The 24,315-nt window shown below is 44.0% G+C and overlaps 1 protein-coding gene across 1 annotated transcript in view; it reads left to right on the top strand.

Moving 5' to 3' along the window:
* Window positions 1–22,726, top strand: part of PRPF6 (pre-mRNA processing factor 6) — a 23,511-nt gene extending 785 nt beyond the window's left edge. The window contains exons 2-20 of the mRNA XM_029960336.1: window positions 651–769; window positions 1,267–1,345; window positions 1,985–2,161; window positions 2,982–3,137; window positions 3,590–3,684; window positions 4,413–4,569; window positions 4,780–4,942; window positions 7,724–7,842; window positions 8,511–8,729; window positions 10,020–10,142; window positions 10,980–11,101; window positions 12,231–12,369; window positions 13,525–13,644; window positions 14,873–15,049; window positions 15,837–15,970; window positions 16,339–16,430; window positions 18,455–18,569; window positions 20,573–20,699; window positions 21,468–22,726. Of these exons, the coding sequence (XP_029816196.1) occupies window positions 651–769; window positions 1,267–1,345; window positions 1,985–2,161; window positions 2,982–3,137; window positions 3,590–3,684; window positions 4,413–4,569; window positions 4,780–4,942; window positions 7,724–7,842; window positions 8,511–8,729; window positions 10,020–10,142; window positions 10,980–11,101; window positions 12,231–12,369; window positions 13,525–13,644; window positions 14,873–15,049; window positions 15,837–15,970; window positions 16,339–16,430; window positions 18,455–18,569; window positions 20,573–20,699; window positions 21,468–21,620 (2,586 nt within the window). The 3' untranslated portion in view covers window positions 21,621–22,726. The remainder of the gene's footprint in view (window positions 1–650; window positions 770–1,266; window positions 1,346–1,984; window positions 2,162–2,981; window positions 3,138–3,589; window positions 3,685–4,412; window positions 4,570–4,779; window positions 4,943–7,723; window positions 7,843–8,510; window positions 8,730–10,019; window positions 10,143–10,979; window positions 11,102–12,230; window positions 12,370–13,524; window positions 13,645–14,872; window positions 15,050–15,836; window positions 15,971–16,338; window positions 16,431–18,454; window positions 18,570–20,572; window positions 20,700–21,467) is intronic.
* The last annotated feature ends 1,589 nt before the right edge of the window (window positions 22,727–24,315 follow it).

Below are 24,315 nucleotides of genomic sequence, written 5' to 3'. Positions count from 1 at the left end.
TATTTTATTAATCTGATTATCTTTACAGATTTTAATTATCTATACAGAGCCCTGAGAATCTTGGGAAAAGGCCCATAAATAAAAATTAGTTTAAGTATTTTAGGTGATGTATTTTTTGAAATCTAAGCTTTTATGCCTTGACAAGGTTGGACTTTGATGATCTTGGGGGTCCTTTTCAACCTAAAGGGTTCTGTGACGTGCATTTGTCCTTATGTGGCCTGTGTAGTCTTCCTGTGTTTAGATCCCTCTTTGCTTAGTTGAATGTTGTGATATTCTTTCTGTTTGCTTTCGCTGGTTTAGAAAGAAAAAGTGGTTAATGGAAGAAAATGGCTTTTCTATCCTGGGATCTCATTTATTGCTTAATAGAAGCAATTTTGAAGGAGAAGCTGTTTTGAAAGAGTAGCAATTTTGAAAGAGAAGCAATTTTGAAGCAGTTTTGCTTCAAATGGTGTGGGAGAATAAACACTTGGGGTGGTAGAAGAAAGCTGCTTTTATTTAGGGCTGTGTTAGTCTGATGCAATGTTGTCAGAAATAGCCTGCTCGTGCAGTTCTGGTGCTCTGGGCGACTGGTGGGCAGTAGCAGGAACATAACAGGAGCTTTAAAATGCCTTTTTTTCCTGGTTTCTCTCTCTTTCTCTCCAAATTCACAGTTCAATGGCTATGCTGGGAGCCTGTTCTCAAGTGGTCCCTATGAAAAAGATGATGAGGAAGCAGATGCTATTTATGCAGCTTTGGACAAGAGGATGGATGAACGCAGGAAAGAGAGAAGGTAGGATAAGCTGCAGCACTGGGATGAGGTGTTTTCTGGTTAATTAAGGCTATTTTGCACCAGCTGCTTTGAGAGTGGATGTGGTTGAGTTACTTCACTGTAGTTAATTAAGTCTCTGTAGTTCATTAAGATGGTGTGGGGAGATGCTGACCGACTGGTTTTGACACGTCAGGAGCTGCACAGTGCACTGGACATTGTTAAAAGAGTCCTGTAATGCCTTGTAAACAGTGGGTGTTACTTGTAAAACTCACTACCTGGTCTACAGGTAAGAGGAGATTAAAGACTGAAGTTCCCTTGATTGGAGATGTTTGTTTTTACACTTTAAGATTGTCTGATTTGATAAGGCATCTGTCATAATGTTGATAATCACAGCTTGAAAAAAATGCCCTTTTTATACCTTAACTCTGATCAAACACATTTTTCTGTATTAGCAGCACTTTGATTAAAGACTTGCCAGGTGTTACTTTGAGCATAACCTCAGTTCTCCTTTTCCTAAGGGAACAACGAGAAAAAGAGGAAATAGAGAAATACCGTATGGAACGACCCAAAATTCAGCAGCAGTTCTCAGACTTGAAAGTAAGGACAAGAAATGTCTGAAATGGGACTTTTTATGAGATATGAGAGGTGGCTCTATGTTCCTTTGTGTGTATGTGTGTTTCTTTGCTCAGATCTTGTGTGTTGGCAAACAAGTGCTTTGTTATTCTCCAGACTAGAATTAATTTGTGTTGGAATTCATCCTGTTCTTGTGGATACACAAGGTAGTGAAATTCCTACAAATTTTGATACTAGGCTTTTGTTTTGTGCTTTATTGAAGATGTTACACTCCTGTTTTTGGGGGACTGATAACTTCTTGGCATTGGAGGAGTCACTGAGCAGGATCTCCTGCCTCTAAATCTGCTTTAAAATAAAATGTATTGTTTAAGCTGCTGTCTGATGATTAGTAATAAACCATTCAATGCTGCAGGCATTAGGATTAATCTGAATGCTTGTAGCACTGAATTTAATAACAAAATTGATTTGGAATCTCAGTCTGGACTAAAACCAAATTCTAATTAAAGGCATCTAATTCTTTTGTACATTGGATTAGAAAAAAATCTGACCTTTAAGTCTTTAATTGATCTTGAGTTATTTCAAGAATATAAATCTATTAAGGAGTTAGAGCAGTTAAAAAGAAATTTCTACAGCAAATACTGACGACAACTCCTGTTTGAACAGCGGAAATTAGCAGAGGTTACAGAAGAGGAGTGGCTGAGTATTCCAGAGGTTGGAGACGCCAGGAACAAGCGTCAGAGGAATCCCCGTTATGAGAAGCTGACTCCTGTCCCTGACAGCTTCTTTGCAAAGCATTTACAGTCAGGGGAGAATCACACTACTGTGGACCCACGTCAGACAGTGAGTACACAGCAAACCTGAGGCAGCCATGGTCAAACTTTAAGTTAGAGATGAGGGTTGAACTGGGAGTTGGAAAAAAAAGCTACTTGACCAAAAAACTTGTTGCGGTTTGTGAGTCTGTCAAAAGAATTCTGGATGTTAAACTCCTGTGCTTGCTGGAGCCTTTCAGTGCACACTCATTGCCAGAGAAAATGTGAGGATAAGCAGGGAGAGCCTAATTTTTGGGCTAAAAATGAAATGTTTAAAAGAAAGTGTTCATTTTCTTTTCCTCTGGCTGTAAAATGGTGATAGGGAGTTTTGGTGAGCATAACCAGCATCTGTTTCTGTTACATCAACATCTTGCAAAAATGGAACAGAAAATAAAGCTTGATTTCACCTAATGGTTTGCTCACCCCTGGAGCAGTTGTGTCAAAAATTATTTGCTGTGTAAAATAATTGAATTACTTGAAAATTAAGTAATTTAGCACGTTGCTCCTGTGGTCATAGAGTTACAGGAGCAGCTGACTGGCCCTGGACTGGTTCCCTGGTGTCTGTGGGATATTCTTGTTTAAATGTGCCAGGTTTAGATGCCCGTGCTTGAATTTTTCAATTTCTTGTTGCTTATTTCACTGACTTGACTAAACTTGAGTAATTACCTACAGATTTGCAAATCCTATATGAGAAATGTTTTGTGATCCAGGGAAGCGATTTCAGAACTACTTGTGTGGGTTTGGCATCTCTGTCCTGCAGCTGTTGGGGAAGAGCAGATCAGTCAATAGCCTGAATTATTTTTGAAATCTCAAAGATGTTTTAGGAATGAATTTCTCACTCTTGTTTTTAGCAATTTGGAGGATTGAATACTCCATATCCAGGGGGTCTGAATACTCCATACCCAGGAGGGATGACACCAGGCTTAATGACACCTGGGACAGGCGAACTGGATATGAGAAAGATTGGCCAAGCCAGAAACACCTTGATGGATATGAGGCTAAGCCAGGTAAGGATGTGGGAAGGTAGGATCTGGTGTAGCTGGGATTGATGTTGTGCTGCTATTTAAGCCCTGGTTTTAGAAGACCCAAGAACAGCTGACCTGTGAAATAGTTTTGTATGTCTTCTCCCCAAATCTCATGCCTTCAACACAAATAGAATTTCCTTAGAAATAACAGTTTGTCCCTGGAATTCTTGGTCATTATGGGAGAACAGACTGCCTGGTTATACCAGAGGTGGACTTAAAGCAAACAGCACAGGTGGTGTTACCAAGGAAGCATCTCCTCTATCCTGTATAGGGATGCAGGACAAGCTGCTGAAAAATATTACTCTTAAATTACTGAATTCTGTTTTTTTCCTTTCCCATCTAAATGTGGTTTATACTAAAAAGAAGGGCTTTCCAGTGTTTAGTGTGTGGGGCTGTGAGTGGCCATTTCAGTAGCTCTCACTTGACTTTGCCAGGTGTCGGACTCTGTGAGTGGCCAGACTGTAGTGGATCCAAAAGGATATTTGACAGACTTGAATTCGATGATTCCCACGCACGGAGGAGATATCAAGTAAGTTTAAGAAGGATTAACAGATTTATCCTCTTAGTAGTGGCAGTGATCCTGCATATAAATGGGAATCTATCTGAGCGGGTGCTTTCAGCTGGCATTTAATTTGTAAGAGATACCAGGTGAGTTTTTGAGGATGAATTCTTTTAACATGAGATCTGGTGTAGTCTTTAAGCTGAGGTGTTTAGCATCTGACCTGGATGCATCAATTGTGGGGATTGTTTCCATTCTATCCCTGTTTCCATGCCAGAATAATGGCAGTGTGTGGCTGCCTGCCAGCCAGGAAATTACCTGGTTAATTGTACCTGTGTGCTGCCTAATTTAGGCTTGATTGACAACCTCTGAAAACCTCTTTAACCTGAAGTTTGACACGTGTTTCATGAAGAATTGCCATTTAAGTCAAAGCGATATGTGCAAACGCTGATCCTAATTCTTGACTTACATCAACACTTGGGCTCATCAGCTTCCGACTGCAAGTGCCCAGCTGTAATTCCCAAAAATCTTGTTTAAGTACTTAACTGGTTGTCACTGATCTCTCTGTGTTAATGTGTGTCTGTAAGCTTGTTTTGGTAGAATGTAGTTTGTGTCACCAGTGTGGAAACATTTGAGGTCCCAGTTACTGCGCGTATGAGCGTGGCTGTGAAGAACTGTCTGGAAAACACTTGCTGGTACAGGAGAATTGTTTGATGGTGTGCTGAAGATTTTCCTGCCTGTCTTTCCTCCTCCTTTAGTGATATCAAGAAAGCCCGTTTGCTCCTGAAATCTGTCCGAGAGACCAATCCTCATCACCCACCAGCCTGGATAGCATCGGCCCGGCTGGAGGAGGTCACTGGCAAACTCCAGGTGGCTCGAAACCTCATCATGAAAGGAACAGAGATGTGCCCCAAGGTCAGAATCGCTTTGCTTCCCTGCTGTTCCTGGCAGGATAGTAGGAAAAGGTTGTGGTTAATGAGCAGCAGAACCTCTGTTAAGCTTGATTCAGGCTGTGTCTGACACAGCTTTGCTGTCTGAAGTGTTACAAAACACCTATTTAGCCAGAAGCTCTGATTTTATATTCTTGTTCTGATGTAAAGGAAGATTGGTGGTTTTTCCTGACAGAGTGAAGATGTTTGGTTAGAAGCTGCTCGGCTTCAGCCTGGGGATACAGCCAAGGCTGTTGTGGCCCAGGCTGTCCGCCACCTTCCACAGTCTGTCCGGATCTATATCAGAGCAGCAGAGCTGGAGACAGATATCCGTGCCAAGAAACGTGTCCTTAGGAAAGGTGAGAGCTCCTGTGAGGTCAGGGAATGAAGCCTGAGCACTGCACTGTTTGTATTGCACTGTAAGTTGTTCAAGATGTGTCCATAAGTTTAAGTGCTTTTCTTGCTTCCTTGGGGGAAATACAGTTGCTAATGTGTGCCTTAATGGTGGAACTTCCTGCTATTGAGTTAGAGCAGAGGGTTGTAAAACATCCTTCAGCAAAAAGCTGTTGTTACTGAACAGTTCCAAAATGACATTTCACACACCAAAACCAATTCCAGCTTGATCAAACTTAGAGAAGTAGATGAAAGCAATTAAAAAACGATGCTCTAGGGGAAAAAAGGGTATTTTAGCTGTCACCTTGTGATACCTTTTGGAAAAGATATGGACTATGAGTTCCAACTTGCTTGTAGCCTGTTAGAGACCACAGTGGTTCCTGCTGGACGAGCTTTAGAGGCCTTGGGGTTCTTGTATTGCTGAGCCTGGTGGTCTGGGGGCTTTGTTCTGTGTTCCTGAGTAATAGCCTTTCTCTGTGGTGCTTACCTGAAATCTTACATCTTCTCTTGCATTGCACTTGGAGGTTTTCTTCTTTCATAGAATTCTTTTAATTCTTTTGTCCTGAACCCATATCTTCCTCACGGGTTTATAGTATGAGTTCTACGATTGCTTGAAGTAGCTCATATCAATAGGGATTAGATCTTTCTTGACTATTGAATTGTATCAATTGCATCTCCTGACTTTAATCTAGACAGGGAAAAGGGTCTGGATTTAATGCATTCACTAAATCATTGTGAAGCAGTCAGTGTTGAATGGCTTGGTTTCAAAGGAATCAACTGGACACCTCTGGTGAAATGACATCTTACTACATGTGGACTATAGGTACTTCAAGGTTCCTGGGTTTGAAGTTGCAAGAGTTCAGATATTGACTGTTCAATATCTTCTTGAATTTCCATTGGCTCAGCAGTGCAATGTGCTGTGAAGTGCCACTCCTCTGATACTGTGTGTCCTTCTCAGGAACAATCATAGGTGCTGACAGAAAAACACTTTTACGGGAGCAGAAATAGACCTGTGAGTCCAGCTGAGGTATGGGAGAATCTTGTGTGAGAGCAGTGACTTGCCCACTAAGTACCGAGCTTTGCTTCAGACATGGTATTTGCAAGGAGAAAAACATCTTGCTTCAGTTTTTGGAGCCACCTACTTAATCTCTGCTAAAAGCTGTTAGTGGAATGGAACAGGATTTATCATTCTCTTCCCAGTTTCTGCTTGTTAACAGCTTCACAGTGCTCTTCTGCTGCCTAGGGAACATCAGTAATATGGTGCTTGGAGCTGTTTGTATATTCAGCCTTAAATAAGTGGCAGTATAGCCCGTTATTTCTTCTAAAATAAAAAGGCCTGACTGCCAGATAATGTCACTGAAGTGTGACCTTTCATAACACATTTCTCCTTTCTGCTGGCTCTGTGCATTCCTACCATCCAGCAGAACCTCTGGAGTTTTTAAAGCCTCAGTCTGACTGGGGAGCCTGCAAGCTGAGTGGTTCAAATGCATCTTGAGGTCTAAAAATCGAATGCTGTATTTATGAAAACATGTTCTGTCCTGCAGAGTGATGCTTTCAGCTCCTGGAAGCTGACATTATTCACTTAACTTCTTCGGGAAAATCTCCCGCTGCTGCAGACTCTGAGACAAATGGTTAATGCCCGAATCCTTGGTGCACACTGCTTGTAAATCTGTTTGTGTAGAGCTGGGATCTGCTCTGAGCTGAGGCTCAGCAGTGTGCCTCTGCCTTTGCAGCAATGCTTCAAGGAACAGCCTTGCCTAGGAGCCCAGCTAGTTTCAAAGTAGATTTAGATGCCTTTTCCCACCCGTTTTTGTGTCCCTGTGATTGTGCTTTATTGAAGGAGGATGTGCTCAGCCCTCTGTTGCTATGGCACGCTTGTGTACAGTCACCATGGAAGCAGGGAAACTAATGCTGCAATGCAGCTGATACCAGTGGTCTGGGGTGCAAACTGTAGTGACAAAAGGCTAAAAAACCATTTGGTTTCTCAATCTCTCTTTAAGATATGAGGGTGGAAAGGGATGGGCTGAGTGAAGTTGTTTAATGTCTCAGACAGCACATGCAGGACAGGCTGCAGAGAATGCAGTTATACCAGCAGTAGCTAACTCTTGGACAAGATTAAGGAAGCCTCAAAGAATCCTAATTAGATGAAGTCCATATTGGATTACTGGAAGCACACTTTGTACTCATGGCTTAGGGTGTTAGTGTCAGCAATACCTCTTAGTTTTTATGCATCCCTGTTTTATTTTTGCAGCAGGAACCTGAGCTGGGGTCCATTAAGCTGCCAGGAGATGCCTACAGAAAAACTAAATTGTGAGGGGACAATTTCAACATCTAAGAAATGAGGTTGTGATGTTACTTAGTGTGGAAGGTGCTCCTTTTTTATAGAGGCAGAGCCAGCATGTTAAGCTGCCTGATTTTGAAGATCCTCATATGCTCATTTGCTGGAGCTGGAGGCTTTGTTCAGCCAGGTGTTTTACTGAGGAGGATGCAATTACAGCTTATGCAGCGAAAAAGCCCTTGGCTTTCCAAAACCTGTTTCCAATTAAAATGATTAAGTGTTTTATTTTCTGTTTTTTAAATTCTCATTGTGGAAGCAAGAGCCAATATAAGCAAAGTTCCTTCCCTTCTCTCTTTCAGGAAATTTCATCTGCAATAGGACAAATCCTTTAGTATATCATCTTTAAAAAATACAGCTCTCTTTGATAAACTACTTTATCGTGACTGACATAATTGTTTTGCCTCTCTAGCCCTTGAGCATGTTCCAAATTCGGTGCGTTTGTGGAAAGCAGCCGTGGAGCTGGAGGAGCCTGAGGATGCCAGGATCATGCTGAGCCGGGCTGTGGAGTGCTGTCCAACCAGTGTTGAAGTGAGTTTAAAAAAAGTGAAATGAAGAACCCCCTACACACCCCTTGGGGCTGGCAGTAGAGCTTTGCAAACAAAAGGCGGGATGAGGTGCAGTGTTTCTCCACACAAGGTTTTCTACCACACGCTTCATGCCGCAGCGGGAAGGATGTGATGAGTAGTGGACTGTGCTTTTTTGTCTCCAGAGTTAATTGTCTGGTGGTCATTACATGGCTCATTTTCCTGTGTAATTGTTAGGTTAGTCAAGGCAGTGCACAGCTGTGCCTGCTGTAGGCACTGAGCCATGTTCACATTCGTGTGTGGTGCCTCGACAGTTGCGAAAACACGCGAACACGTAGCCTGGGGAATCTAAAAGTTGCTCGTTTCTGAAATGCTGAACCAGGGTGTTAAATTCAGCTGTTTGAGAGGTGATGTGAACAGAATATAGGAGCACAGCAACCCAGCAGTTGGAGATGACATCTAGAGGTGATCAGGACTGAGCTTTAAGAGCAGCAGTAGCCTGTTTCTACTGTCCTCCATTGGTATTCCGCAGCCTGCTTGTAGGACTTGAGGATTGTTGCCAACCAGTAGCAAACAGCGTGAAGCTGCTTATCTCTGTGGGCTGACGCTGCCATACGGCAGCCTTGTCATCTCCTTGTTCTCATCTCAAGTACATCTTTTGTTGCTCTGCAGCTGTGGCTCGCGCTGGCAAGACTGGAGACATATGAGAACGCTCGTAAAGTCCTTAACAAAGCCCGGGAGAATATTCCGACGGATCGTCACATCTGGATTACTGCTGCCAAACTGGAGGAAGCCAATGGAAACACCCAGATGGTGGAGAAAATCATTGACAGAGCCATCACATCTCTTAGGGCTAATGGTGTGGAAATCAACAGAGAGCAGTGGATACAGGTATGTGCTTGGTCTGGAAGGCCCATGGGAGCCCTTCAGGTTCTGTTTTGAAGGCTGCTGATGGTGGGTGTTGTGGGGCAGAGTAGTTTTGCACCTGGCTTATCAGTGGAGTTCCCTGTGAAGATACAAGAGATGAGACTAGGAAACTGTGTAGGGTCAAGGCCATAAGTGATACCCTGGAGTAACACCATATGTGTTTTGTTGAAAAATGTCTGGTTTACTTCTGTCTTGGAAGATAAGCAGCTTCAAGTTGAAGCAGCTGCTGCCTTAAGTAGAACAGAGGCTTAAAGCCTCCAGTAAAGGATTTAGGTATCTTTTGCATATGTCTCTTTTGGCTTAAAAGGTATTTGTTTGCCCCAGAAGTCTTTGTCAGATAGTGTTGTGAGAAATCAATACAAATGCTGCATTTGCAGCATGTAGGAAATACTCTCTTAGTCCTGTACTGAACCTCTTTTCTCCTATGTCCTTGAGCTTAAGTCTTTAAAGAAGTTTCCTACTAAGATCACTTACAGTGGGTCAAGGCAGCAAAATCTTGGCACACTGCTTAAGAGCATTGATAATAATATTATTAGGAGAATTCTAACTTTCTTTACAGCAGTAAAATAAAGGTTAATTTCAACTTCTCTCTAAAAAAAACCACCAGCACATCGTTGTCTTCTCGAGTTCCTTCTCAGTAGTAGAACTGTTCCATTTCTGTTATCTGATCAGAGGTCTTTCCAACAAGTTTAAGCAAGACATGCTTGGCTTTCTGAAAGCTTTGTGTGTCAGGAAACTCCACTTTCTTGTACATACTGTGTTGAGAGAGCCTTTGCACCTTTGATTTAACACTGGTTGAGGGGGTATTCATTTAAATTCACTTACTGCTTAGCCCATATTGAAGCTTAACAGTTATCTCAAAGCTGCAAGAAGGTCAGTAGTTTTGATGTTAAAATACTTCCTTGTGAAATTTTTACACTCTTTTATTGGCCAGGTCCCTGCTTGGCTCAGCGCAGGGTTGTGGTGCTGTAAGAAGAGACTTGGGGCTGGAAAGGTCACACATTGTCACACTTATTCCTTTTCAGTGGATGCAGTTGGTGTGTTCTGTTTCTTAACCAACTTCTGAATGACTCTGTGTGCAACTCCGGCACCTTCCTTGTGGGTGCAGGCTCCTAGTTAGTGTCCAGATGTGTTTGAGTAATAAGATATTTGTGCTGTGGCCCCGACCCACAATGTCTTTGTGTTTGCAACTGAGGAGTTGCCACTGCAGAATTTAACTTCTTATGCTGAGCAGGGTTTTACTCTTGTTTCTAGGATGCTGAGGAATGTGATAAAGCTGGGAGTGTGGCCACGTGCCAGGCGATCATGCGAGCTGTGATCGGGATTGGGATTGAGGAAGAAGATCGGAAACATACCTGGATGGAAGATGCAGACAGTGTATGTCCAGCTGTGATGCTGGTTTTTGTTGCTCTTGTCTGTTTTGTTGTGGGTTTTGTGTTTTTTAATCAGAGGAAATTGAACTGGACCCTGGGAAATGGCTTTTCCAGTGAAAGTGGATGTGATTCCCACACCACCTGCCTGCCTTTGGCCACTTTATGCCTCAGGAAATTATTGGATTATAGAGCTTTATTCAGATTTGAATTTTTACTAACCAAAAAGTTGACATTCAGATAGATTGTTTACTGGTTTTGGTGTGGATTTCTTTTATGGGTGTCTGACATCAACAGAGATTGAGGTCTGAGTAAAGGAGCTGGGAGCTGAGATTGAGGCCTAAACATTGTAGCTCAAGAGTTAATGTAAGACTGGGTAAAACTTTTACCAGGCTTTCTTTGCTTTAGGGGAATAGTTTGAACATGTGCTAAAAACTAAATCGTGTTTCAGCATGAGAAATGTCCAACTTCACTGGCCTTGAACTGGGCTCCGAGCAGTGGGGGGCACATTCTGTGGTGCTTAGGGTTTTGCCTGTGAAATAACAAAATGAAGTGCAAACATGAGAGCCTTTCCAATGCCTTACTAATGTTTCAAGCTGGCCTGTGTGTGTCAGTCCCACTGAAAGGCCAGGGATACTTGTGCTCTGTAGAGGGATGCTCGGAAATTCCTTCCCTGCTTCCTTTTAAAAAGCTGATAGTAGGTGTTCTGTTCTCTATAATGCCCCAATTCATGGATTACACCGAGTTAGTGAGTTCTGTGTTGAATTATGCATGTGTAATTCCTTCTTGCTCTCGATTCCACTGCACCCCTAAGCTGACTTAGTTCTGATCTGTTTTCCTTTAGTGTGTTGCTCATAATGCCCTGGAGTGTGCCCGAGCAATTTATGCTTATGCCTTGCAAGTTTTCCCCAGCAAGAAGAGTGTGTGGCTGCGAGCAGCTTACTTTGAGAAGAACCACGGAACCAGGTACATGTGCTGCATAATCCCTGTGTGGAGGGGTTCATCCTTGTGACAGGGTGAGAGGCTGGGGAGGAAGGGAGGCGACAAGATGATCCCTGAAGTGCTGTCTTGCACGAATTAGTGCAGCTGGTGGAAACTTGCTGATGTTGTTTGCAGGTCCGACCTTCTTTGTTATTGTTGTGCTCAGAACATCATTAGGTTTTATGAAGTCATAAAATGGTTTTTGGCAATAGAGATTACTTGGTAAAAATAGCTCTGAATAGGCAAGGTAGGAACAGTCATCTTTGAGAAGGCTTTTCTGGAAAAGTATGGGGATACAAATCACCTAAAATGTGTTTTATTTAATTTTCATAGATAAACTGCTTCACTGCTGAAGTTGTCCAAGCATCTCTGGCATTTTCTGATTAAACACACTGTGAATGTGTATCACATCCTGAATTAAGATTGATGTTACACTGTCACAGCTCAGGCTCTTTTCAAAGTTTATTCATAAAGCTTTACATGTCAGGAGCTTTCTGCCCAAAGTTTAGAAGAAAGCAAACAATCTCTGCAGTAGGCCACTTATACATGTGGAATCATCCTTATTAAAGCCAACAAGGCTGTAGTGTGGAAGTGACTGCAGATGCTGAATTCTGCCTCATTCAAGCCTTTTTTTAGTTGGGAACAAACACACCTTTGCTTTTGATGTTGTTCTCCCATGTTTCCCAGTGGTGGCTGGCTTTTAAGCCCCATGTTCTACCTGTAAAGTATATTTTCCAGAGGAGAAAAAAATAAATTCAGTAAGATCAGACCAGCTTCATCTAATAACTCTGAAAAACTTCCTGTCTCAGTTTCTACTAAGGTTTGTTAAACAGAATGGCTCTTTCCAAGAGAAAGGAGCAGTTTCTGTGAGGGCTCTTTCCACAGACTCTGTCAGGCAAAGGTGTCTGAACAATGAGCCGTTTGTGGAGTGCTCATTTCAGAACCCTTGTGAAAAAAGACCCCACCCTTTCCTTGTTATGAAACAACTTATCAAGGTTTACAGCTTTGGACTTTGCAACAATATTTATAACATTGAGTGATAGTGAAATTGGTGTGCAAGATCTCGCCTTTGGCAGTACCTGGAGGGATTGTAACTTGCTCTTTCTTGTCTCAGGGAATCCTTGGAGGCTCTTTTGCAGAGAGCTGTTGCCCACTGTCCCAAAGCAGAAGTGCTGTGGCTCATGGGAGCCAAATCCAAGTGGCTGGCAGGAGATGTGCCAGCAGCCAGAAGCATTTTGGCCCTGGCTTTCCAGGTGGGTCTGTTAGATGTGTCAGATAGTGTTAAGTGTGACAGGTAAAGAATACAGAGGAGGCTTTTTCTGTCAACACCTGATTCCTGCTGCCTTTCAAAATGGTGGAGACTTCCGCTGTTCTTTGTTTGTGTGACAAAATGTTCTCCTGTAAAATAGCAACAAGCTGGAAGACTGTGTTCTTACTTTCTCAGTAGTACCACACCAGGTTCTGAGTTGGAACAGGTTGCCCAGAGAAGCTGTGGCTGCCCCATTCCTGGAGGTGTTCAAGGCCAGGTTGGATGGGAGCTCTGAGCAACCTGACCTAGCGAGTGGCATCCCTGCCCATGGCAGAGGGGTTGACATGAGATGATCTTCAAGGTCTCTTTCAACTCACACCATTTTATGATTATATGAGTTTGCAAACCATCAGTTTTACTACCATGGCTCCCACCAACCCCACTCATGGATCAGAATCCCCTTCTCTTGGGTCACCTCAGGGAAAGGGTTTGGGTCTGCCCTAATTAATGAGGTCACTGTATTACTTTTGGTTTAGACCAAACCCACTAATCCAATGCAAAATGAAGGGAATTGTCTGCTCAGTGCTGTAAGAAAGATAGGCAGAGTAGTTCTAATACTGAGAGTTAGGCTTAGAATCTAAGAGATAGCAAAAAAAAAATGACAGGTCTTGAGATGGAAGGTAAAAGATATTTAGTTCCTGAATTTGGTCTTGGTGCTCTTTGTTACCATCCTGAAAAGTTCTTGACATGGATGACTTTTATTGGAGGAGCTTTCACAGACCTCAGTGGGGAATTCAGGCTGCATTTTTTTTTGCTTGGGGTAATAAAATGAGGGTCTCATTGTGGCAGACCCTGTGATGTTTTCAGTGTTTAAACTGGAAGTTCAGAAGATCAAGCATTAATTCTTTTCAACAACTGAGAAGCATCCAGCTTCCAAACTGGCATACATCTTTGTGTTGCCCATCTGTTTTGGAGAATTTCTATAAACTTCAAAGGTCAAAGAAGACTGGGAGGAGCTTGAACTGAAAAAAAAAATAATTAAAAAATCCTACTGTGGATTGACAAAGCTCTGATTTCAATTTTAATCTGGATCAAACGAAGGATTAAATCTGCTGTTGATTCACTGTGTGCATTTGTCTGTCATTTTGTGTTCTTGCAGGCCAACCCCAACAGCGAGGAGATCTGGCTCGCTGCCGTGAAGCTCGAGTCGGAGAACAATGAGTATGAAAGAGCGAGGAGGCTGCTGGCAAAAGCTCGCAGCAGTGCCCCCACAGCAAGGGTAAGGACATGGGGAGGGTGGAGAAGCTCAGGCCACTTGGCCACGGGGGATTTGGGACGGAAGGAGGAGTTCCTTCAGTTCTGTGGCCTTAGGGATTGACCATGTGGCTCCCTGCCATTGCCTTTTGGGCCGTGCGGCCGCCTCGCTGAGCGCTTCTCCGGCGGATTGCAACACACTGTCGTGGCATGATGGGAAAAAAAGGCTAGGATAAAGTGAAGGGTTTCAATTTGTTTTTTACACAAATGGCAAAAGTCAGGAAATTCCCAGTTTACAGCTGTTTGTATAATGATTGTGTTGCATAAAAGCACTCTTGGGAAAAAAGAGAGAGAAAATACTTTCACAGAAGACTCACTTATGCTTGTACTAAAGTCAGCTCTGGGGTGGTTTGGTGTTTAAACCTACACTCTTGTGTTTATCTCCAGTTACCTCTGGTATGATAAACTTTGTCAATTTTCAGCTCTTCCTACGAAAGCATTTTAACTTGTCCAAGTAAAAGAAAAATTAGTTTGATCTTTGTCCTCTCTTCCTCTCCCTCAGTTGGTGCTTCATCCTAGATCTTTTAAACTGTCCTCTTTTGCTCTTGTCAGCCAGGGAGCTTCTGCAGCTGGGGTAGAAGCTCTGATCTCAGACTTCATGCCTCTCTTGCAAGGTCATGCTGGGGGCAGTTTGTGAATGGGAAGGACAGGGATCAAAGAGTAGTGAGAGAGCCTTGAGTCTATAATGCATTTCTCACAGCTGTGACTTCCCTGCACAGCCAAAAGGAAGGCTTTGGGGGCCAGAAAAATAGATGTACCAGTTTGTAATGAGCAGGACAACAGTTACAGCCTGAAGCCATAAGTAGGAATACGTGGTTTTGGTAGCTTGGATCTGAGATCAGACTGTACTGATAAATCAGGCTCAAATTTGTTAATTGGTTGTGCTCTTTGTACAAATATTCTTTCAACCCAAACCATTCTATGATTCTGTGATGATTCTGTGATGTTGCAAATGCCAGCTCTATGCAAATGTTGATCATACTGTTCCAACTCCTTTAATCTTTGCATTTACCTTTCTCTTTCTTATCTGTTCCCACTATTATTTAACCCTGATATTTTTATTTTTATTTTACTTCACACTGTAGCTAATCAATAACATTCTAATGAATGTATGAAAGTGGGAACCCACTGCTTTGACAGACTAATGGTTTTTCAGTGGCTGCTGGTGGTAAACAGCTCTGGTTTGCTCCCAGGTCTTCATGAAGTCTGTGAAGTTGGAATGGGTGCTTGGGAACATTGCTGCAGCCCAGGAGCTGTGTGAGGAAGCCCTGAAGCACTATGAGGACTTCCCCAAACTGTGGATGATGAAAGGACAAATTGAGGAACAAAAAGAGCTGGTAGAGAAAGCACGGGAGGCTTATAATCAAGGGGTAAGATGGATATGCAGGTTTGCTTTATGCTTCTGGTGTGGAGACATGTCTGTCTTTGAATCCAAATGGGGAGCCAAAGAGATGATTTCTGTTCATTCTGTCATTGGTTAAAACAGTAAAAAAACCATAAAAATTAGGACCTTGAAATAAGCAGCAAGAATTTCTCTTATCCATTATCCATGTGCAAAATTCACTTTCTTGCTTGAGTTTGCTGTATGTCTGAGTCCTCTCAGGTAGGAAAAAAGGAAAAAAAGGCATTGCACAGTAATTCTCTAAGACCTGTAAAGACTAAAAGCAGAAGTCTTAAAAGAAAATCCTCCTCACCTGCTCTTAGATACACACAGTGAAAGGAGGTGACCTACAGAGCACTCCTGTCTCTTTTAAATGGTAATTGGTGTCCTTGGATATGAATGCTCAAAGTCAGACAACCATCAAAGTAATTTGGACACAGGTTTCTGCCAGAGTCGGTATTTTAATTACTTCCTGCACGCTCTGCTGTGGTTTGGGGATGTATGAGAGCCCTCTCTCTCCAGAAGCACAGATTTAAGGGAGGTGTGTTCTTTCTCCTGCTGCTGGGATAGCTCAGTCAGGCTTAATGTTGACCCAATTGTTTTGGATACAGGATAAGCTTGACTTCTGTGCTGTAAAACTAATTGGAGAAATTTGAGTGACAACTTTGTCTCTCTTCTAAACTCTCCAGGAGGATGTAGATAGGGAATTTCTTTGCTATAAGGGTGATAATATTCTTTTCAAATCTACCTATTACCGTACTTTTTTTTTTAAACAGCTGAAGAAATGCCCCCATTCCATACCCCTGTGGCTTCTGCTGTCCAGGCTGGAGGAGAAAGTTGGGCAGTTGACTAGAGCAAGAGCCATCTTGGAAAAGTCTCGCCTGAAGAATCCAAAAAATCCAGATCTCTGGTGAGTTGTGTGGAGATTAACTGAATTTGGGCTAAAAATTTAATGCAGTCTCCAGGCCAGCTATTTCACATCTGCTCAGCCATTTGAGCCTGGAAATTTTTTTCTTTACTGATAGTTGTAGTGCACAAAGCTTGCAAACCCAGGGCTATTTCTTTTCTGTTGCAGTCCCCTTTTCAGATTGTTTTTGATCTGAGCCATTATGGAATAAAAGTCACGCTTATTTTTAGATGGGAGAGGAATGGGAAGATGTCAGTCACCTACACTTATTCGGAATATGGGCAGATGTTTGCAATTTCCAGTGACTCACAGTTTATTTCTCCCCAGTGAATATGTTGTCATAAATATCATCAGAGTCTCTTCCCTCCCAGGTTGGAGTCTGTGCGATTGGAGTACCGAGCTGGGCTGAAGAACATTGCAAACACTCTGATGGCCAAGGCATTGCAAGAGTGCCCCAATTCGGGTGAGCTGGATCTCATTTCTACCTTAAACATGGTTGTTTTGCCCAGTTGACAGAGACACATCTTTTCCTGAGATGTCCTTTCTGGCCAGGTCTCAAAATATAGTGTTTCAGAGAGGTGTCAGCCACCCTTCTGCAAAGGAAATGTTGAGGGTTTTTGTAAATAATCACACTTGCTTTGTGCTGTCTCACACCAGAGGGGTCACAGGTTGTGTTGTTCCATTTTTTTCTGCAGTATCCAGTGTATTATTACATCTGTGGTCCACAGTTTGTCCCCAGGTCTCCTGTGAAAGCATCTTTGGATAGGGGCTAGTTTTTCTCTGAAGCTGGTAGAAGTCTGCCAAGGTTTAAAATTAAAGAAAGACACTTGAGTGTTTGTAGTTAGGAAGTTCAGTGGAAAAGGAATGGTGTTTTCCCTGTCTCCTGGGAGTACATCTGGCCTTAGGAGATTCCCAGTTGCCAGTTTGCCCATGCTGGTTGCACCACTGTGAGTTTAATAACTTGTGGTGGCAGCAAATTTCAGTTGTAGTCATAATTAGGGGATCACGTACCATAAACGTTCAGTCCTGGGTTTTGATTATTTTAGCTCATGTAGGAAAAGGCTAATAGGTCATATAATGTAAGTCAGTTGGTTCTAACCAGCAGTGGAAACATTTGCCTTTTGGGATGGGAGGAGAAAGTACCGAATGTTTCCCTGTTTTGGGGGAGAATTGCAGGAGGACTTAATTATTTAAACATGTTGACACCTTTGGGGAGATGTCACATAACTACAAATTGTAGTAACTTACTGCAGGGCAAGCCGGCTTAGCTTGCCTTCAGGCTGGGTTTTGAAAGGTGTTTAATTGATGGCTGCCTAATCCCAGTGAAATAATAGGGAATTAAGTGACTTTTATGACATGATAAACTCACTGCAAGCTGCTCTCCATGTGAGTGGGTCACCAAAGCACCACCCAAACCCTGCTTTGTTTTGTGAATGACCTAATGCTTAATGAGTGTTTGCCACCGCAGGCTCTTTTACAGATCTTGCCTGTTGCTATGGAAATGGGCAGCAGGATCTCAGTTTTTGTTTAAGAAAAAAATTGCTTCCAACTTTATCTTAAACCTCAACAAGAGAATTGAAGCCTGCAGGAGTTGGCTCGTTGGCCACCTGCAGACATGTAAACCAGAGGTTTGTGTCCACTGATGGCTGAATTGATTCCTCATGGCTTATGGCTGATGTGGACAGGCTGTACAAAGAGTAAAATTGAAATGTAGTGGTGTTTGTGATCCTATATATAAAGAGCAAGAAGAGGAGAGTTCCCCTCCAGTCTGTCACTGCGGTCATCAAAGCTCACGTGTGTTCCCGTGGTGCCGTTTATGGGAAGCGAGAGCACTTTGAAAGAGTCCTGGCAGACACCAGCTCTCAGGCTTTGCTTTGAAGTGATCAGGTGTGGCTGGCTGACATGAGAAACTGCAGATTTCATGCTCCCCTGAGCATATTTCCTTCCTTGCTTTTGGGAGTGACAGGAGCTAGGGATTAAACCCACCTTTCCTGGACATACTCTGTCCTTCATCAGAGTGTGCAGAGCCAGCATCAATAAGATTGTGGTGCTGTCCAGCATCCTTGAAACTGCTCCCAAACTGTACTTTGCACCTTTTGAGACTTCTGCCACTTCAGTTTCCTGTTCAGGCAGATGGATACCTTTCCCTTTGGAAATACAGGTTTGCCCTTCCTGTTCCAGAGTTTGTAGCGTCTCACACTTTTCACTCAGTGAAAAACCTGAGCTCTGGGTTAGGCAGTGCTGGAGCTGCAGGAATTATGGCACTGAGGCCTTCAGAGCTGAAGGTCCAGCATTGTGCACGCAGGAGCTAAAAATTCAGATTACTGAGTGAAGGGTCTTTGTGGAAAGAGGGATCTGGGGTGAGGTTGGGGGTGGATAACCACCGAGGTGGGGGCCATAGTGCTGCTTGTGTTAGAGAGCACTGATGGCAGAGTGGGGAGGGTTAATCTCTAACACTAAACAATCTTCCTACTTGACTTGATTAAGGAATCCTGTGGTCAGAGGCAATTTTCCTTGAAGCGCGACCGCAACGAAAGACCAAGAGTGTGGATGCTCTCAAGAAGTGTGAACATGACCCACATGTCCTGTTGGCTGTGGCCAAGTGAGTTCCTCTGCTTGATGCAGTAAAAATATCCATGTCTGTGTGTGCCTGCATCCAGGATGAATCACTGCACTCCAGCACAGCCATGTGATCCTGGCTGCAGCAGCTCTAATAAGTCCCAAAGCAAGGAGCAGCTCTCGAGCTGTCTCCTAGTAACTGTGCAAATCTCTCCCTTGATTCCAAGCGGGGGATGTCAGCCCTGCCCTCGGGCTCTTCTGGTGGGTCTGGGACTGGCACAGACAATAATACACTCACACAGAGCCCTTTGCCAGTGCAGGGTATTGGCACCCTGCAGACTGCTTTCTTTCTGTCCCTTGAAAGGGATTTCATTGTGCTGTCAGGTGAACTAGGCTTAATTAAGTGGTTTAGGATGTGACTGAAGTATTTATGAAAATAAGGACATTTTTTTTACTGGTTATTTTTCAAGTTTTATGTGACTGACTGTATATTTTTCATCCTTTCTCTCTATCCTCGATTCTGTCAGGTGTTTTTTTTTTTTTAATTCTGAGCTAGATTCTGTGCTGCTCCTGAATTTCTGCCATGCCAGTGTTCTTCAGTTGTGGCCCTTCCCAGAATTCAAACCACCAGCCATACTGTAGTTTGCTTCTCTGAAATGGGAAAATGATCTACTAGGATTTCTCTTCTTGTCTAGATTGAGTTGTGAGGCTTCCAGTGATGAAAACCCACTATCAGAATTGACTCTTGCCATATCCTTCCTGCTCTGATGTGTGAACAGCTCTACAGCAGCCGTGATGGGAACAAACTTAACTTTTCTCTCTTTGTGAAAAGCGGAAGAGGTTAAAGCAGGAGGCATTTTGCTCAAAGTTGCCCAATTCTTTCACAACTCTATTTTATAAGCCAAAGAAAACTGTAGGATACACTCCAGTGACTGCAACACTGGGTTCTGCCAGATCCTGACAGCTGACTTGTTCAGCTTTAGCAGCAAGTGAGAAAAATGTTAACTTTTGCTTTATGGAAACTGCTCCCAGGCCCCTTCTGGTGCAACCTCAGGCAGTTTAACAGCTAATCCCAACATAAACAGCTTCCACCTCCCATCACGACTTGCCTGTAGGTACAGAGTGTCACACATCTGTGAAAAACTTTTGGTAAATATATTGCTGAAAATGGCCACTACTTGCAGGTGTTAAGCCTCTGCTATCATTGTTCGTGCTCTTTTAAATGACAGTTTATTTAACACGGAACAATCAAGAGTATTATAGGGCTTAAAAACAATCACATAAGCTGTATAATTTTATGACTGGCTAAGCTCTTTATGAGGGCTGGCTGATTTGATAAAGACCTTATAGCTCAAATGAACTCTTTAATGCAAAGGAGTGAAACCAAGAGACTCAGCTGGTTCCAATACTGGGGAGAAATTTCAGTGTTCACCCAGTGCCTGGATGAAATGGCAGCAATGGGGCAGGTGCCAGGCTGGGGTTTGAGTGCAGAAGCTCCGTGCTCGTCTTTCCTTGGAGAGTGGGGCTGGCAAGGCAGGTCTGCTCCACTGGAGCAGGCTGTGTGGGTGTGAGCGTGTGACCACACAGCAGGCAATTACCAGCTTTCAGAAGTTATTTAATTGTTAGATGCTAAAACTGACTTGAAATGCTAAGAAATTGGAGGAGTGGGAATAGATGTAGGCATGCGATCCTGTCTTTTTCCACACGAAATCTGGAACAGCAGAATTAAAGCCATTGAGTTAGGAAAGGTTGAGCTCAGTAATGCTTCCCCTCTCAGGAGAGTCTGTCTCTGCCCGGGGCTAAGTAATCCTCTGAGTTATTCTGCCTCATTGCTGGGCAGTGAAGAGGAAGTGCTGGTTGTTCTTTTCAGTCCTCATCGCTTCTCAGTGGCAGGATGGCCTGCAGATGCCTAAAAATCTGCTGTTTCCTTATGGAGAGAGCAAAAAATTGGAATACTCGTAGAGCCTTTAGGTTGGAGTGCTTGTGGGTTGGCATCTTCCTCTAAAGTGAGGCTATTTGTCAACTCCCTTTTGCTTTTCCCAACAGGCTTTTCTGGAGTGAGCGTAAAATAACCAAGGCCAGAGAGTGGTTCCACCGGACAGTGAAGATCGACTCGGACCTGGGGGATGCCTGGGCATTCTTTTACAAATTTGAGCTCCAGCACGGCACAGAGGTGAGTGTGTGCCTGGGAACAGGCAAGGCAGCAGCAATCCCTGGCTGATGTGGGTTGCCCAGCCCTGGTATTGCTGTGGTGCTGGGCTGAGCATGCTGCTGCTGCTTGCGTGGTCACAGGTGAGGCTGGCTGTCACGCCTGGTCATGAATGAGCATGAACAGGCCTGTGTGGTGGCTTTTAAAAGGTGCTGTCAGTAGCTGAGCTGTCTTTCAGACTGCTTTGCTCTCCGCAGTCGTGCTGGCTCGTGCAAAAATCTCTGAAATCAATCTTCTTCCTGTAAAACACAGCCTTGCTCGGAGGAGATTGTGCTGGAATTGTGATGCCGGGTTTGTGTAAGTGGTGCTGTTTCTCCCAAGTGTCAAGTGCAGGTTGCATGTGAGCACAGCCAGAGGAACAGCCTGTTCTGATCTCTTACGGCAGTTTTTACTGCCTGATATTCCTGAAATGATGGGGGTGTTTATCTTCTGACTTCAGAGAGACCTTTCACTTGACAGAGCTCCTGCAGGCGGTAACGCACAGGAAGTTTCTGCTGCAGTTTCTCTGCTGTAGCCAAAACTTGCTCGGCTGTAACTTGGCCAGTTTGTTCAGCCAGGCAGGAGAGTTGCTGCTTCTGAATTTTGACTGGGGCTTCCATATTGCCTTTGAAAATAACAGACCCCAAACCTCACCATAAGCTTTGGAAGAGTATTTGAATCAGGGAGGGCTGTTAAATTTTTGGTTCCATGCTAGAACAAACGAGGACAAACCATCGTTTCTCTTCCCTGTAGGAACAACAAGAAGAGGTGAGGAAGCGCTGTGAGAACGCCGAACCTCGCCACGGAGAGCTCTGGTGTGATGTCTCCAAGGACATAGAGAATTGGCAGAAAAAGATCGGAGAGATTCTCGTGCTTGTGGCAGCCAAGCTTAAAAATACCTTCTAGAGTGTGCTGGCCCCAGCTGCCTCAGTGGACTCTGTAGGACTTCCCTGCTTGTGGTGCGTTGGTCCTCACAGGAGCACAGATTTTGGAGAACAGGAGATGTGTGGCAATACGAAGGAGCTTTCTCCCAGAAGGAACAGCTCCTTCCTTCTTTCCTCAGCATGGCCATCAGCTTCTGCAGCACATCAGAGCATTGTTGCTAGTGTCATGTAGGAGACACAAGCAGTCTTGTGAGCCTCTGTTGGCAATTCCATGTTGATTCCTGATTTCCCCCCTGCAAACACAAGCTTTAATTAGCGCTTGTATGGATTCTGGTACGTGGCAGTCCCTCTGCTCTCGGCCCTGGCATGTGTTCCCTGTCCCCCTTTAGTGTTTGACCCATCTGAGGCTGGTTCCTTGTCAGCAGATCTGGATTGTTGCTGTTGGAATACACTGAGTGTTCTTGAAGGAGATGAGTGGAGTTTGGGGACCAGCCCAGCAGCACCAGGAAAGGTCTGGGCCGGTTCCTCTTCTTTAGCTGGTTTAGCTTGGTCTCCTCTGCTGACAAGCTGCCACACAGCTCTGAGATGTTCCTTCAAACTGAGCAGCTGGAGCATTTTGTCATATTCAAAAGCATATTTTTAGACAACTTTTCCTCAATTTTTAAATGTAAATGATAAACCTTATTCTTTTAGGTGTCTGAGTTCATTAAGCACAGTTTTAAAGTAACAAGGCAAAATTCAGCAATCCTTGAAAGCCCTCTGAAGGAAGAACCTTTATTTAGAGTCGTTGGGAGACTGTGAGCTGTTGCACAGCCTGTGGTTGAGGGGTGGGAGATGGCTCTCTTCAAGTGCAGATGGAAAAAAGTGAACTCATTATAGGGAGAGCTTTGTGTTTGGGACCCTTTATACGCTGTCTTCAATTTTCTACACTTGTGATCTGTACTATTTCTACCCCAAACCCCTGACTTTCTTGTGATCATAGAATGAGAAGCTGTACTGTCTTACATGTGAGGATATAGCAGCAGTATCTGGGTCTGTGGATGTGTGTTATCCCATGTATTTAGTTGGAGGAGAAACTCCCTTATTGTTGGAAAATATGTATAAAATACAGCTTGTTTTTTTTGTTTCCTTCTGTTCTCTTTGAGCGTGGTCTCGCCCTTTGACTCTGACTGGGAAGAGTGGGTCTGATAGCAGAAACCTTTGGACTTATCAGGCTCCCACCACTCTGGGAAGGTGCCTGCCTGTGGTGGCTGCACCAGGCTGGGCTACAGCCTTTTGCCAAAACGGAGATGCCCATCTCTTAACGCTGGAGCAGAAACGGTTGGTCTGGAAGCAAAAGCCTGTTTTTCTTTGGGTCCATAACGGAAACTGTTGTGCTTTCTTTGGAATAGCTGGTGAAAGGGTGTAGATCACGGATGTCCTGTGGAATTGTAGTTCTCCAAAGGTGAGTGAGAGGTGGTGGGAGTTGAGAGACTTGCTCAGGGATTTTGTGCCATCACTGTCATCCTTCTGGTGAGTGGGATCATAGAGAGTGGAGGAGAGTTTGGGAAGGGGAACAGAGATTATGTGAGAAGGAGAGGGTAGACATGGGAATGGAACGTGACTGGACAAGGATTCAAGACTGAGGCAGAAACTGCAGGATAAAAGCAAGTTTAAGAGTAGTTTTCAATGTGTGCTGTCCTTCAACCCCTTGTGTTCCTCACATGGCTGCTGCTCTGGGAAGGCAGTATGGCATTTTGATTCCTGGTGTAGTGTTGTGCTGGGGAAAGCTGGGTGCACCACATCCTGTGAGGACTTGTTGGGAAAGTCTACCTAGAAGCCCTGTGATGGAGAAAATGCACAAGAAGGAGCAACCTTGTCTAGGGGAAGATGTTCCTGCCCTTGGCAGAGATGAGCTTTCAGGTTGTTTTGGACCAAACTGGTCTGGGATCCTGTGGCTTGCTTGGGAGTTGCTCCTTGTGGGTGGTGGGAGAAGAAATGGTTTCCTAGTGCTGTGTACACACCTCCAGATGTGGAAGCCCCAAGCAAGGGGCCCTGTGCCACCTCCTTGTAGCACCAGGCTCCTTTGGCCACCTGCTCCTCCTACCTGCAGCTTCCCTTTCCCTTGGCTTACATTCCTTAGCTTCGGGATTATGTTCTTTAGATAAACATAATCAAGATCATCAATCTTAGAGCCTTTTTATGTTTGTAGATGTCTTGGTGGTTTTTGAGTGGATTATGGCACCCATGAATTTTAGCTATTATAAAGAGCTCAATAAAGAAGTTATATGGGTCCTGTCCTGGTGGAATGCTGCTCTGTGTGGTAGGTCCCACTTCCCAGGGAGGAACGTTCCTGGCAAGCTGAGCAGAGCTGGATTATTCACCATTTGTTCTACCTCTTACTCAAACACCCGTGTTCCACACCTCAGAGAAGCTTTGTTGATGTCGGATCATTTTTTCCCCAAATCAATCGAAATTGAGTCAGGGCACTTTCTGTGTCTGGGCTGGGTGAATACAGAGGGGAAGGAGGAGAGGGGCTTTGGCTGGAAGCAGAGGGACACCGTTCATGTTTGTTATTTTAGGGGAATCGCTCTGCACAGTCACTTCTGCTGTAGGTGGGTGCGGTTGTGAGTGTTCACCCGCTGCCGACTGTGACTCCAGAGTGAAACGATCACCCCAACAGAAATCGAAACTGTGGTGGTTTGCGGCAAAACATTCAGCCCCAGCCCTGCCCGGGG

Source organism: Manacus vitellinus, unplaced genomic scaffold (genome assembly GCF_001715985.3).
Source record: "Manacus vitellinus isolate BGI_N305 unplaced genomic scaffold, ASM171598v3 scaffold_26_pilon, whole genome shotgun sequence".
Classification (NCBI taxonomy): domain Eukaryota; kingdom Metazoa; phylum Chordata; class Aves; order Passeriformes; family Pipridae; genus Manacus; species Manacus vitellinus.
The sequence above is the reverse complement of the archived record's forward strand: the minus strand, read 5'-3'. Positions and strand labels throughout refer to the sequence as shown.